Source organism: Apteryx mantelli, chromosome 3 (genome assembly GCF_036417845.1).
Source record: "Apteryx mantelli isolate bAptMan1 chromosome 3, bAptMan1.hap1, whole genome shotgun sequence".
Taxonomy (NCBI): Eukaryota; Metazoa; Chordata; class Aves; order Apterygiformes; family Apterygidae; genus Apteryx; species Apteryx mantelli.
This window is the reverse complement of record NC_089980.1, coordinates 114,317,672-114,330,885: the sequence shown is the minus strand read 5'-3', so window position 1 is coordinate 114,330,885 and position 13,214 is coordinate 114,317,672. Positions and strand designations below refer to the sequence as shown.

Sequence of the window (13,214 nt, the reverse complement as noted above, 5' to 3'; positions counted from 1 at the left end):
GAACCACATGGTGCAATTCCAGAACGATTCTTTTGCAGAGTGATTCAAAGCCTTTTTTCCCCTGTTCCAAGACTGTTGCAGTCCTTTTACCATTGAGTATTGTGGACTTTTCTACCCTCTATAAAGAATTTGTGACAGAACCACTCCCGCAGCTACCATTTAAAAATATCTAGATTCTTTTTGCATACTGTTCTTGCTGGCTGACATGCAGTTGAAGTCTCCTTCTAGTCAAGATGTGTAAAGCAGCATTTCCTCAAACTGCATGTTATGACCCCGCAGTGTCCCAAAGTCTGAGATGGAAGCAGTTGGCAGCCTGCTCCCCACACTTCTAACACAACAGTAACTCACCTAGGCCAGGGGAGAGTGGAAGAGTTGACAAAAAACAGGGATTACTAGTTACTTTTATTGAAAGCAAACTAGCTTAAGGATAGGTAGCTGATGATTATAAAGTGATTATAGTGACCATAAAGACTTGCACCCAGCAGTAACAGTTGGTCTGTATTCCCTGTCCCAGAGGAAGCGATCACCTGCCCATTCATGAAATCACATACAGCATGAGTCAAAACAAGTCATTATTAAAATAAAAAATGTAAAGAAATTCCTACACTACGAGTTTGCAGTAACTCAGTTGGCCTTTAGAGCAATCATTACTTTGACACAGAAATCACCCTGGGTCTCTAGAAAACCCCAGAAGCCCTAAGTGCTACAAAGGAAACATCCTGAAACATCAGTGTCCCACCACCTCGTCGGACACTTCAACACTGTCACTTCAGTGACATCCACCATTTCTTCCAGAGTTGGGCGTCACATATTTTGAAGTCAATTTAAAGCGCATAGACACATAAGCTTCAAAGCCAGGTTTGGAGCACTGAATCTGAAAGGGGGCAGTGTTGTTTAACCGGCAAGCGGTGCTCTCCGCCAATGTTAATTACAGCTCTTCCTGCTGGGGTTTTACATGAAAGTAGGCCAGCAGGAAGTGTCATTATATCACAGCCTGTAGCTCTGTGTATGTGTTCTTAAGTTGACAGTCAAGAGACGTCCTTTAGCTTTCCTCACTGTCTTTTTCCATATGAAAAAGGGACTGCTCAGCTTGCATAAAACAGATGAAATACACTATCGTACACAACTGCTACAGGAGAAAGATACAGGAATGCTGAGATCAGCTTCCCACTGAAGTCACCGTAACACTTCCCAGTGGTTTGTGATGTCCTGTGTTCCTACTCAACTTCCCTAATAAAACTGATATGGACTATTACAACCTGACTTCTCTAGCCTTTCCCCTCATTTCAGTTAAACGAAACAAAATCCCCAAAGCTGTTATTCTACTGATATGGTTTTGGGGGCAGAGGAAAAGGGGAATGGCTCCCAGGGAAAGATGTGCTGAGCTACCTCCATCAGAAAAGATGAGAAAAACTAATTTAAAAGTAATAGTCCTCTGTCCCTCCTTGCACCTAGGTATTCCAGTCAATGATGGTATTTCCCCCCCCCCCGTTTTTTTCCTCCTCAAAAGACGCTTCAAACACACTCATCACCTCAAAACATTAACATAATCTGCAATAAAGATATGTATCAATATGGAGAAAAAGGTGTTGTCAAGAAAGAGAGGCTAAGTTTCAAGGGACTACAAATAGTCCCAATAGAAAAGCAACCCAGGTTTATTAAACTTGATACCTTTTAAAAATAAATGCCAAAATAACTTAGACAAAGGTAATGGATTTACAAACTTGCAAATGCTAATCAGAGCGAATAACTACAATCAAATTACAGTGCTTTCTACATCAATCTATTCCATTAAAAAAATATTTTGCTTTTCATTCTATCACTTCACTGGTCATACCTGGCTTTTCAAGAATATATTCTTCCACCGAAGCATTAAAGCTATGAAACCGTAGAAAGACTGGCTTTATGTTTGAGAAATATCTGAAACTGAGCTTACTGTAACTTCAAGTGCCTAGAGCCTTGCATTTTCCATAAAATATATATATATATATATCAGACTAATGTTCCTGCTGTTTGAATGCAATCCTCAAGCTACATTCAAAACACCCTCATCATTCAAGAATGCTAAGCAACTAACTTAATACTACCATATCTGATATCTGCAACTTTGTTTGAGAAAGTTCTCACAAAGCCTTTTGTCCAGAGTATTACGGATATCATATCAGCTCAGTTTTAGGAGCCTAATTCACATTAAACACTAGAACACAGCAAATGCTTGGCCTTCCATCTCCCCCAAAAAACTTCAGTCCTTATTGTATTCTAACAACTTTCATAGAATAGGTTTTGAACTGTCTTACCTTTTTTCAAATTTTTAATTTTTGCCTTTTTAATTATTTTTAATTTTCCACAAGGGAAACATTACTGGGTGATTTTCAAGACCAGTTAGTATCTATATCTCCTCTCATCTTTACCATTGCACTCCTTAAGTCAAGCATGGCCTAAAAAAATTAAGTAAATTTGGTAAATACTTAGAAACCCATTTAAATTGAAGCATTACTGAATCCAGTTTTGGAAATTAACAGAACTAATAAAAACTCCTGCAAAAATTAAAGTATTAGTCATATTTTTAATTTCAAAATCAAATTTAATTAAACTCATGGTCAAAGTCACATATGCAAGAAAACAAAAGATTATATAATACTCATCACTGATTCAAACCTCAAATAATGGAAATTGAAATACGATGTTTCAACACTAAAGACACGTCAAGTAAAATAAGAGTTGCGGACTGGGGGGAAAAGGTCTTACCTTCATAGATAGCTTTGAAGCCTTGAGCGCTGACAGCAAAGTCTGTGGTGAAACAGAGGGTGAGGATAGAACCTGTGCTCACAATAGACGATGGAAGCTGAAATCCGGATAACCTGTGTAATAAAAAGGTACAAATCACTGTAACATATAAAATAAAGAAATTAAAGCTATAAACTAATTATAGCCTTCAAAGAAGATATGAACTTGCTCATCTTCCTCTTCACACCAGAAAGTGTACAATGCCATTATGATTTTATGCTTGCATCCAAAATGCCACATTTTTACCATTGATGTAGTCTCTAAACATTCACTGCAAGATACCAATACGCTATTAAGCTGTTTAACTCTATTTTTAAAACATATCTATGGATTCTCCACAAAGAACACTGAAATAAGACCTGTTTATATCTATTAAAGATTAATAGTTTTGCAATGAGATTCAATTCAAGATCAAGACACTTATATTTTGTTCCTCATTTAGTAGTGTTCTAGGCCCTGATTCATTTGTCCACACATATCTATCTAGTGCTATTTGCGATGTCCCGGAGTATCCTTGTCTGACCTCTGGCTGCTGCTTCAAAAAAGCATGGATCTTATATAAGCCCATGCCATATCTATCAGCCTGTGAGAACATCCTGAATATGTTAGGTCACCTCATGCATCCCTACCGACCTATGTCAAGGCTAATGAACCAAGACCCTACCAGACTGTCAGCTAACTTGCACCTTTAGAGCTGCATATCCTACCTATCCTCAGTACTGCACCGCTTACCAGTACACTTAACTGCATTATTATTGTGGCTATGAGAGCTTAGATACCTGCTCACATTTAGACATTATACTTTAGTTGGAATCCTGCCCTTTTTATTGTTCACTCCCTCCCCATGTTGTTTCACTTATTTTAGGTTTAGCTTTTCCAAACTATTCTTTCTGCCACACTTTCAAACATCTACTCAGTTCTCTGTGCCCACGTTGTTTTATTTATTACATGAAAGCCTGTTCTATCATCCATGTTTTTGAAATTTAGCTGTAGTTGAGGAGAAACTTGGCAGTGAGAAGGTGCTGTGAGTTCATCTGGTGGTCAGTGGTACTGCAAACCACTACAATAGTCTGATTAGCAGTACATTCCAATAATACTGTCATTTTATTGTGACAAAGTGATAAGCTTTTCCCTCTGGCCTCTGGCCCTCAAAGACAGCAAAAAAGACAGACAAACAAAATCTATCCTGCTTGCTGTATGTCAGATTGGTAAGATAACATGGATTCTCCCTTTTTTTTTTGTTCCAAGAGCAGGTAGCAGAATTCTTCATCTTGCAGTGTCTTGGAAAAAAGACTGACATTTGTATTTATATTAACGAGCAGATGCAGAACAAATATCAAAACATATGGCCAGCTAGCAAGCTTGGTACAGAAGTCTATCAATGCCTAGCTCAGCCACTTGCTAGCTATTCTGAATCCTGCTTGAGGAGTGCAAATGGATCCTGGTACACTGACATGTGGTGTATGTCACACTAGTAGACCCAATTTGACTAAGCAATTTTAGATGGCATTTTCCCTTAATTTTGTTGGGGTAATTTAACACACAGATAATTTCCTTTTATGGATGTTTGGGTGCTTTGTCAATTGACTGGAAAACTAGAGAAAACTTTCATCTAACAGCTTCAGAAAAACATACCTTAATTAGCCTTCCTACCTTTGCATTAAAAAAGAAAAATCAGAATTTTTGATAAAATCAATATTTCAATTTATTTATAGTTTAAGATCACTCCCTCAAACCAAGGTTTTGATGTACCTTGAGGATCAAGCAGATGGAGAAGGAATCTACATTCTTTCTTGAAACATCACTAAATTCACTGCTACTCCTGGCTGACACTGGTGAGATGTTAGTTTCCTAATTATTAGAAAAATTTTAGATAACTAAAACATAAGACACCATTACTATCAGAACTGACAGTAAACTGTGAGCTTTAGTCAGTTTACATCACTAATTTCTGTCTTCTGCAATAGGGGTTTGTAAGCCAGTAAGTACAGAACAACCTTTTAAGTCTCATCCTGAAAGAGCTTCTTGTGTTCAGACTTTTGGAACAGTTCACCAAAAAGTTTTTGTACTTCAATATAATTTAATCTCGATAGTTAAGACAACCTGTGCTTTCAGAAAAAAAATCTTGCCTTTAAAATACATGGTACAGCAACGCTAAGTTTATTAATTGGCATCTGGAACCACGAGAGATAAGTAACTGTGTAAGCAACATACTAGTACACCACTATAATTGAACTAGAAGTTCATTGCAAAATTAGGTTCATTTAGGACTGCCCTCAGCTCTCAAATATAAAAATATTCAGAAGGAACTCCATGCTCAAAATACACCAGTCAGGTGGTTCCCCATCTCTTCTCAGCTTGGAGCTTTGGAAAGAGAACAACAACAGGCTGAGTCTGATCAAAGCCAGGGTAGCTCAGCCTTGGTGGAAACATAAGTCAGCAAAAAGTTTTCTGCAATTTATTTATTTATTTTTAATCAACATTGTCTCCTATGTGCTAATTAGCTCTTTGTCTAATCTTTCCACCTTCTGTGTACTTGTCAACCTATTACTCCTTTCTTTTTCCACCCATTTACTCCAATTTCAGAATTAACTGATCTGATATTTTCCTCACTCCTCAAATTGCAGGACCAGCATGAGGCTTGCCACATCTTATTGTTCTGACTTCTGCATTCTCTCGTCTTCCTTACACATTTAGATGCTGAAGTTTTTAGGGAAATATGTCTTCTGTTTTATTTAGGATTGTTACCACTGCTGCCATGCCTCTGTAGTCTAATGTTATGACAGTTCATTATTAAATTAAGATAGGTATTTTCTGATCTTTCATGTCCTTCCCTTCTTTGAGAAGAGTTTCAAAGAGATCCAGATGGGAGTGTGTGTTTGGAGATTTTTTTATATTATCTTTTGTCTGCTTTTGTTTTTTGTGATAACCCCACAGTATTGCCTGGATTTAACTAAGTTTTTCCTGAAATTTAGGCAGTTGGTATCCATTGTGTAAGAAGAAAGGAAAGTCAGGCTGATACACAAAAGTAGGAAAAGCTAGCTTCAAGACTTCACGCTACATAAAGAGATGTAAAGCCAGTAAAGAGAAGTTATTATACAAATGAGGATACAGAGAGCTTTAGCTATCTCATTCCTGATCAGTATTTGCTCTAGCTGACACAGCTCTGATTAGTACAGATGAATGTATTTTTGAGCAGTGAGTGGACAACCTGAGTTTGTTATTGTTTCTAGGCCTACCTTCTGTGATTATTATTGTGATACCACTCCCATAACATGCATTTATTTTACTTTATTTTTTTTGTAACACCTCCCTTGCAATAATCCTTTTTTCCAGGATAATTGACACTGAAATTCACATTAAAAGACAACAAATCTATCCTTTTACACTTTAAATCAGTGCAGCTGAAAATTTTATAGACATAAAAAGAGGAAGTATGTGAAAATTTTCAAGGAAATAATACATCAACTTTGCATATGTTTTCATATGTTGTGTATATTAATAATATGCACATAACTATGTTATTGTAATCCTAAAAAAGAATATGCAAAGGTGTGGAATAGAAGAATTCTGTACTTCAGTCATTCAACAGATTACTAGGAAAAGGTGCTTTCAGAAATATTTTAGACAGCCAAACTATGGTAGAAGCACCCAGGTATTCTAATAAATTCCTAAAAAGAGAGAAAGAAATTTTCAGTTCATTTTTCAAACAAAAACCAGACAGCAGATAAAAATCCAGCATATTATTCAAAGTCAAATTTTCTTGAGGCATTTAAGAGCCCAAAAGTTACAGACAAAGAGGGGACCCTGCACCCACAGAAGTTCATTCTTTTCTCAGGTTAGGCCAATGAAGTTAATGAAGGCACCTTATCATTAATTAGAGAAGATAACCAGACCTGTTAAACATTTTTAGAGTTCTGCCTGAGAGATTGATATCTATCTATAAGTTTTAAGAGCTTTGTTCATACCCTTGTACAGGTTTTTCCAAAAAACATTCTCAGAGGAAACAACCAGAACCCATTTAGCAAAGACAAGAAATTATTGTCTGAAATTAGCTATCAGATATGACTAGCAGGAGCTGTTAACCAAAATGGTCAACATTATTAATAGCAAGGTAGAAAAAACAACTTAACAAAATTTAGACTTAATTTCTGGCAACTCACAGATAAATTAAAAGATATGCTTTCTCTAGAAGAAAAAAAAAAAAGTAGTAATTCTCCTACTTTATCATAAGGTGGGACGTGTCACTAACTGCCATATGAAACAGAGCACTGCCTGCCATCACCGTCATAGTTTTTCAGAATTTAGGTACTATTAGGGTGTAGAGAAGCCCAACATGCTCATTCCATTTCAAATCCATCATGCCATACGAAAACACAGACAAACCTATAGGCAAGTGGTACCTCAAGGATTATGCTAATCAATTACACATGAGAAAGTAAAGCAGGTCAAAGCTTACCCTGAAGTGCCAGAGTTTCAGGCTAGCTATTTTAGTTCTCCAGATACACCTCACTGTAGCACAGAATTCAAATACTAGCTACAATATAGTGAAATATGTTCCAAAGGCAAAATCTCATATTGGGCTTAATGGGAAGTTATCCCAGAATTATACTACAAAAAAAGGAAGCAGAATTCCTCCATGTTTCAAGTATCCAATAGCACCAAGAGCCAATAACAAGTATCTGTTGCTAAGGATGTAAAGGGAAAAGAAACACAATGAACATACCACTCTGTAGGGACCTGGCATTTATTCCCAGATACAAGCAAAGAATACTGCAAAAGCATAACCTGTTTAAGTGCACTTCAATTTTAGGTGTTACAAAGTCAATTCTTTTAGATATATTTAGATACATTTTAGATAGATATTTAGATAATATATCTTTTAGATATATTTAGATACATTTTAGATAGATATTTAGGTAGTTTAAACTACCTAAAAGCTCACCTCAGGTAACAGACCCATAGCAAAAACACACAAACTCCTTTCAGAGCCCCCTCATCAGATCCCCATAAAACTTCTGCCACCAGCTACCTCTTGCAGCTCATTACACCCCAGAAAACACTTGCAAACTCCTCAGCTGCTCCCTGCTTTAAACTTTATTAATTAATGCCAGGTGATCCTCAGTCCTTCTAATTAGATTCAGTTCAAATGCATGCCCTTCCCTAGAAGGGCACTGAAACTACCTCATTTGAAGGTGTTTTTGCCAACATGTGGTATACACAGGCTCATCTCTTATCTGAGTACTTGTCTTTCTGAAATTTAAGGTTTATAATCTTAAATTAATTATCAGTTCTGAATATGCAAGAAATAAATTTTTGAGTCAAGCCTTTCACATAGCTAGGTATAATCACATTTTTTCCATGACAGGATAATGTGAAAACTTCCTGATATTTCTTGTGAATTAGGCTTGAGTAGAAATTAACTAATTAACTGCAAGAAAAATTTTTAAAAAAGTATATTTCTTTAGTAAGGGAAAGAAATAAGTAACCCCCCCCCCCAAAAAAAATAAATTCAGTAGAAAAAAGCCCAGAAAGTACCTATAACCAAACCAGAAATCACTAAGTTCAGTCACTGAACAGAAAGAAGTTGCAAGCTTAATGCCTTTGACATACTTAGCCTTCGGGAAAAAAAAGCTGGTTTCCTTAGATGCTACCAAACTGCCAAAATAGCAGTACTTGCATCTACCGCAGAAAACCCTGAAATTGCAAAGTGATAGCCTGTGGCCATGCTTACTAGATATTAATAAGGGAGTAGAAAAATATGGTGAGAGGCAGCCAGAGCCAAACCAATATGCAGCTGTGATGGGAACTGAAAAGCAGGAAAAGTCCCTGGAGTGCTCCAGGCCAGGGGCCGCACAGTGGCTCCAGCCACTGGAGAAGCCCGAGGAGCCCCCCGAGGAGCCTGCAGCAGCAGCCGGGCCAGCTCTGGTGGTGCCCCCGCGGTGGGGGCTGGTCACAAGGACAAGTTGGAGGACATGGCCGGGCTAGCTCTGGTGGTGCCCCCACGGCTGTGGCTGGTCACAAGGACGAGCTGGAGGACGCTGCCAAGCCAGCTCTGGTGGTGCCCCCGCGGTGGGGGCCAGTCGCAAGGACAAGTTGGAGGACATGGCCAGACTAGCTCTGGTGGTGCCCCTGTGGCTGTGGCTGGTCACAAGGACAAGCTGGAGGACGGTGACTCCTCCAGCACTGACCGCCAACCGATGGACCTGGCTAGGTTTGTTACTTATTTAATACATGCTGAGGAGAAAAGAGCTTGCATAACGCCAAATCACATTATTACCCCCAGTCTCAGTCTCTGACATAGTGCAAACGACAGAAGAAGAAAAAAGTCACTTTATGTCTGAAATGTGTGGAAGCCAGTTAGACTGACAGCTGTCATATAAATGAACTGTCAGGCCAAGGCACTACTCCATGAGTATTCTGAAGTTTATTATATCTCTGCATCACTATACTGTGTATTTTGGTGTGATTTCTACCCATTATACCAAAATACAGCATCATAAACGTTCTTGTATGTCTCTATATTAAATGAAATTGAAAAAATAACATTGCATAACATTTGATAAAACTGGACAAAAATAAAGCAGTGCAATATAAAGTATTATTGTTAGAGGAATAAAAACAATGTTGTTCCATAAAAGAAGGAAAATATTACACTTACTATAAAGCTAATGACCCTTTGTACTTGAGAAAAACAACTGACATTTTAAGTAAGATCAGATATTCTAGTTTAACAATTACATGAACAGACTTCTGCCATCTAACTGCCAACAATTAAAAATACTTTCAAAGCAACAGAAAATGTTTTTCTGATATATGATAGCAAAAGGAACTACTACTTTGTGCTTCTATTCTTCCTGTCTTGAGTGACATTCTAAATAAAATATGCATTTGTATAACAGTACACAGATATATCTAGACCAAAGTCTCCTCTCAGCTGTACCGGTATGAATCCAGACGGACCCAGTGGAAGTAAAATTACACAGAAGTAAATGAGAATGCAATTTGATTTGACTAATCAATAATTACACTCAAACTGAATTGAATCCTATTTTACTAATCACACAAAGAGCTCTTCTAGCCTGAACTATTTCATCCGACCTGTCACCTACTTTCCTATGTCCTGTTAGCTCACTAATAACAATAAAATGAGATTAATAATAAAAAAGTAATAAAATTATTGTTAGTAATAAATTACAGGCAAGATTTAAGATTGCTTGTTGAAAAACAAAATCAGGAACACAGTCAGCTCAGATTTCTCAGCTGTTCTTGCCACCCACTCTTTGTCCAACTGTTTAAAAAAGATAATCTTAGAAAATGTTTGTATTAATCAGCTTAAGCATACATTAACTGAGTTTTGTCTGTTTACTCTCACATATGGATAAGTCACTTTCACCCATCTTTCCTTTTTAGGTATGTCGCATAATCCATAATGCTGTAAAGTGTGACCTGTTTCTGTTTTATTTAACTTCAGTTTTGAAGCTTGCAATAGGTATCTCATAAGGCTTTAGAGAGCTCTACATAAGGGTGGGAAGAACATTACAGCAATGAACATAGTTGATCACAAAAATATTCAATTTAGAAACAAATGAAGATGCATTTTATTTAAAACATTGTTTTATGAATGTATTATAAATCATCCATAACACAGTAGATGATATACATGTCTTCCACTTCTGAGCTGTTTGGAAATCAAAAATGTACATAGCTCTTCATTTGAAAAAATTAAGCAAAACTGCACCTCCCCCTCCCCAGACCTCAAACCCATCAGACATGGCAACACAAACAGTATTTTATGCCTCTATGCTAAATGGAATTTAGAGAGCAAAAAGTCTGTGCAGAGTTCTCTTTTCCTCTTCACGGGCCAGCAATTAATAACTGAAAAATCACATGCAGTCCCGTCTCCCCAGGTTTTACAGGTTCACCCTTTATTACAGCTTTGGAGCACCTTCCACAAAAAACAGTGAAATGAAGCTAGTATAAGTGGAAATGGAATGATAAGAAGTGGCTTAGAAGCCCTGCAATATGCAAAAACTGCCAGAGGGCGAAAATAAATCAAATTCTGAAGCTTTCTTTCAACATCTTTACAAATTGGATTACAGTAGTATTGCCAGCTGAAAAAAACTACTCTAACCTTTTTGGTGGCACCATTTTAAGCAAAGGCCTTGAGGCAAAAGAAAATATTTGAATAGATCAGATTTTAGTACAAACAGCATGTTTTTCCTTTGCAGCAATAGTGAGATATCTAAAAAAAAAGCAACACTGCCCAAGCATGAGTATATTTAACAAAGAGTTTATATAGGGCTCGACATTCCTTCTGTAAAGAAGTAGACTGAAGATTCATGCCTAAAACTTTATTCTGGGAATGTATAAAAATTCATACCTGCTCTAAGTTCCACAGTAAAATTCAGAGCAGTTACATGGCTTAGCAAGTCAGTCAGATTCAAAAGATTAGACATTAGATGACTTAATTTTTCTATGGCTTAGTTGCCACTTGGAAAAGAAGGATAAAATTACTAACTGACAAGACATTTTTAAAGAAAAAAGTACATTACAAATTGTAAAGAGACCAAGAATTGGAGGAGTAGGATGGGTACACTTAAGTATTTTGAATGGATAGAAAATCAAAATTATGTGCCAGTTCTAGTGTCTCATTTTGTTTTTAAGTAATTAATTTTGGGCAAATGAAATGTAGGAGATCTCTAAATTTTTTGGAATTAGACTGAAAGTGTTTGTCAGAGATGTAAAACAAAAATACCATATTCAGGGAAGCATCATCAATGAAACAGTTCCAAAATCAAAAGGTTTTGGAGCAATCAAAAGAGTCCTTTCCTTCACCTTCTCTGTCTCTCTAAACTACTCACATTTTCAGCTTAAACAATCTTCTCACAGTAGAACTATACATTATACATATTATAAATATGCCACTAGGGCTCTTTTCACTTGTAAAATGATGTATCTTGTTTCCAAATTGAGGAAAGCAGTTTCCTTCACGGTCACTTCATTATGACTTTGCTTTTTTTTTCTGAAGTTAATTGTTCTGACAACTCTATTTTAAAGGGGTCAGACTTTGACAGTTTTAGACCATCTGCAGAAAGCTCATTATTTTAACCTTCTACTCCTATGTTTTACTCCCAAGAGCTATGACATTCTCCTTTTCTACGCAAACTTTTGAAGTCTGTCTATTATTTCTATTCATCATACCAGAAGTTTAGTACAGTTTACATCACTTAATAGTTGAATACCTCCAGTCAAAATTGCTGTCTCGCTTGTGAGTTCTTTATAAGAAAGAAATTTAATGGGTATTTCAGTGGTCATAAAGTTCATTTTACCTAAATGTAACTTAAAAAGTCTTTTGAAGATGTCTAGTTTTGACAGTTTTAAAAGAAACTTGTAGGAAGTGGCTACTGCTACCAGTAAAAAATAAAGGCCGGTTCTGTAAAAGTTCAAGAATTATGTAAGTGTTTTGGGCTAATTCTATACTGTATTGTATTAAGTACCATGTATTCGTATTTTCTTTCAGTGTACCACTTGTCATCTCCTTTTTAAATATTTTGCAATATTCAAAACCTTCTGGTAGGTTGTTGTCTGTGTAGTCTGGTACTTCAGGTTTAAATGTTTTGCCTAGGTAGGCTATGACTACACTGTAAAAGGAAGCAGGGATCACAGCACATCTAAGAATATCTAGCATGGGCAATGAGGACACAGAGACATACGCTAGCAACTGGATTTTCACCAGTGGGTCCATTTACAATGCAGATGGTGGAACTGAAGGTGAATACACAGTGCTGCGGTTTCTTTCCCATCATGTAATAAGGACCACACACCGCAGCAAAGATCCAGCATCCTTATGGAAGCTGCACACTTGGTATGTACCAATGAAAAGCTGGTACTGGTTGTTAGTGTAAGCTGAAGCCCTTACTTTAAAAACTTTGCTCATATCATTGCTAATGCTAACAAGATTTAACTAGCACATTTTTCATATCTTTACTTTGCCATACTAACATTCAGCAGCCATTGGATTTCCCTTGGTCAGCACTAAATATTACTGTTAATGAATCTCAGAGTACGTTTATAACCAGATTTATGGACTGTGGGATTTTTGTTTATTTTTAGAAAGTTGTTATTCTGAAATGTCAGCTAATCATTATTTTTCAGAATAACATTGCCTCATCTATGTCCTATCCCTGCATGTGTTATAGTTTAAGGTACTGAATTCTCATTGTTATCTACATCAAATTGTTAATAAGATACAGATATTAATCAGTATTATAGATTACAGATTAATGATTTTAATCAGCAATACAGATTATACCTAATTTGTTTTCTTAATGGTGCCACTTTATCAATATGCCACCTAATCAATAGATGTTCAACATATTCAGAAGTAATGAAGCAGAATAATCTCTTGCTAAATTTAATAGTGA

General features: G+C 36.7%; 1 protein-coding gene across 1 annotated transcript in view; it reads right to left on the bottom strand.

The window, feature by feature from the left end:
* The window catches only part of CSMD1 (CUB and Sushi multiple domains 1), a 1,279,784-nt gene that overhangs the window by 923,551 nt on the left and 343,019 nt on the right, over positions 1 to 13,214 (bottom strand). The window contains exon 3 of the mRNA XM_067294827.1: positions 2,749 to 2,861. Within this exon, the coding sequence (XP_067150928.1) occupies positions 2,749 to 2,861 (113 nt within the window). The remainder of the gene's footprint in view (positions 1 to 2,748; positions 2,862 to 13,214) is intronic.